Genomic DNA, 1,983 nt, shown 5'->3' with positions numbered 1-1,983 from the left:
GGCCGCCAGGGGGCGGGGCCGAGCCGCAGGGGGCGGGGCCACGAGGTCAGGTGGCAGCGCTTTGGCTGTGTAATTCCTCCCAACGAACAGCAGATCCGCTATAACCTGCCTAAAAACCAACCCCGCCCCCACACCTGAGGGGTCCACGCGTGCAGGACAACCCCACAGCACACGGCAAGGCCTGGAATTCCAAAATTGTGTTCACAATGGAAGAAGGAAACGCGATACCGACTCCTACAGAAAAGGAGAGGAGTGCTGTTACATTTTTGGAACAGAATCTCTTGATGAAAAACAGAAACTTAGCCAGATGCCAGTGGCAGTGCAGGCCAAGAGAAGATCACTAAGTAATGACATTACCTTCAGATGCCGAATTTCCCCTGGTTGGGTGCTCCTGCAGGTCTTGGTGTGTTCTGCTGAGGAACCACAGACCCTCCAGGCTCTGCCTCTGCACCCATCTCCCAGCCTGGGGCGGCCCACTCAGCACTTACCAATAATACTTTTGGTTTGGCAGTATTTTGTGGTTTCTGCATATCAAGTTACAGCAAGTTTTGTAGCAACAACGGCAAATTAAAACAGAAAGGAACTGATCATCTTACTGGAGAGTAAATCTAGTTCGTTTCATGCCAGGGAGAAAACACCTCTCACATCACAGTGTAAATTAAGAGCTTTGGGGATTTTATTTTCTGCATCAACTAAAGGATCAGATCAAGATTTTTAATTATGTAAGTGAAACGAAACATTTACTCTTTCTCTATTCTAAAACTAATAACTTCCTCCCCCATCTGAAAACAAACGCCTAAAATAAATGCAATTGTCTAAAAAGATATCACAGCATTGATTACAACGCAGGTGTTGGTCAGCCGCTTTTGTTCATTTCTAACTGCATTTGTTATAACAATAAAAATGAAGCCCCGAGCACCTCCAGGCCATAGGAAGCTACGTAGGCTTTTGTATGGAGCAAACCCCTCAGCCTAACACGAAGAAGATGCAGAGCAACCGCATCTTATTTCTGCAGCCCTTGGGACACACACCTGCAATTCAGCTCTCACCTGCCCTGCATTCACCCTCCTTCAGGAAAAGTACCTGTTCTAAGCAGCTGCCTTTTGCCCACCATGATCTTCCATAACAAGCAAGAAAATTCAAAGTTCCTCAGAAATTCAGCTTACTGAGCGCTCTGCTGTGCCACCAGGAACCTGACCAAACCTCATAGCTAGCCATGCTTTCCTTCTTCCTCTGGTGCTGTTTTTCCTCTGCACAAACACCACCCGGTACAGGGAGCAGAGGATTTCTACCGTGCTGGGCAACGAGGCAACCTTCACCAAGCTTCACTCACCCCATAAGTGCGTAGTTCACAGCAAACCCGGCCATGTCACAGCAGGCAAAGCCAGCCCGCGGTCCCAGGGCTCACCCAAGGCCGGCGTCACTCCGTGCCCCCCCAGGGCAGCGCAGCAGGTCACGCTTCGCACCCCTGGCCCTGCTGGCCCTCCTCCCAGCAGCACTGAGCTGGAGCCAGTCCGTCCTGGTCTGTACATTCCTGGGACGCCTTCCTACACTTCACTGCACAGCAACAGAAATTAGGCTTTCTTCAAGAAAAGGAAAGTCATAAATAACAGGGCTTTGGATACCATAAAGGTTAAGGAGGGATCCCCCCTTCGCCCGGGGATGGTCGAAGGCACTTACCTCCCTGGGCCAGCGGCGGACACGCACCCTCACCCAGGGCACCTCTGCCCCTCGCCAAGGAAAAAATCACCAAACCCAGGTTCTCCTGCAAAGCACTGAGCTCTTTATTGCAAAGTTCCCCATCCGGACATACACCGCCTCGGGGAAAGAAAGGGATTCGCTTCCCAGAGACGTTTGATGCGCACCCGCACCTCCGCGGGCAATCTCTTCCCAAGCCACCGGGACGAGGCAGCAGGCACCGCACGCTCCCCGCTCCAGCCTCCGCAACAGCGGCAAGGGATTGTTTCGCCATTAATCCCACAG

At 51.9% G+C, this 1,983-nt stretch overlaps 1 protein-coding gene across 1 annotated transcript in view; it reads right to left on the bottom strand.

Annotated features, from left to right (window-relative positions):
- USO1 (USO1 vesicle transport factor) overlaps positions 1-1,368 on the bottom strand; it is a 36,176-nt gene extending 34,808 nt beyond the window's left edge. Inside the window, exons 1-2 of the mRNA XM_009886750.1 lie at positions 1,334-1,368; positions 135-234 (exon numbers count right to left, since the gene is read on the bottom strand). Of these exons, the coding sequence (XP_009885052.1) occupies positions 135-234; positions 1,334-1,368 (135 nt within the window). The remainder of the gene's footprint in view (positions 1-134; positions 235-1,333) is intronic.
- Positions 1,369-1,983: the final 615 nt, after the last annotated feature.

The sequence above is a fragment of the Charadrius vociferus genome, unplaced genomic scaffold (assembly GCF_000708025.1).
Source record: "Charadrius vociferus isolate BGI_N301 unplaced genomic scaffold, ASM70802v2 scaffold516, whole genome shotgun sequence".
Taxonomy (NCBI): Eukaryota; Metazoa; Chordata; class Aves; order Charadriiformes; family Charadriidae; genus Charadrius; species Charadrius vociferus.
Note: the sequence above shows the minus strand (reverse complement) of the source record. Positions and strands in the feature narration are given on the sequence as shown.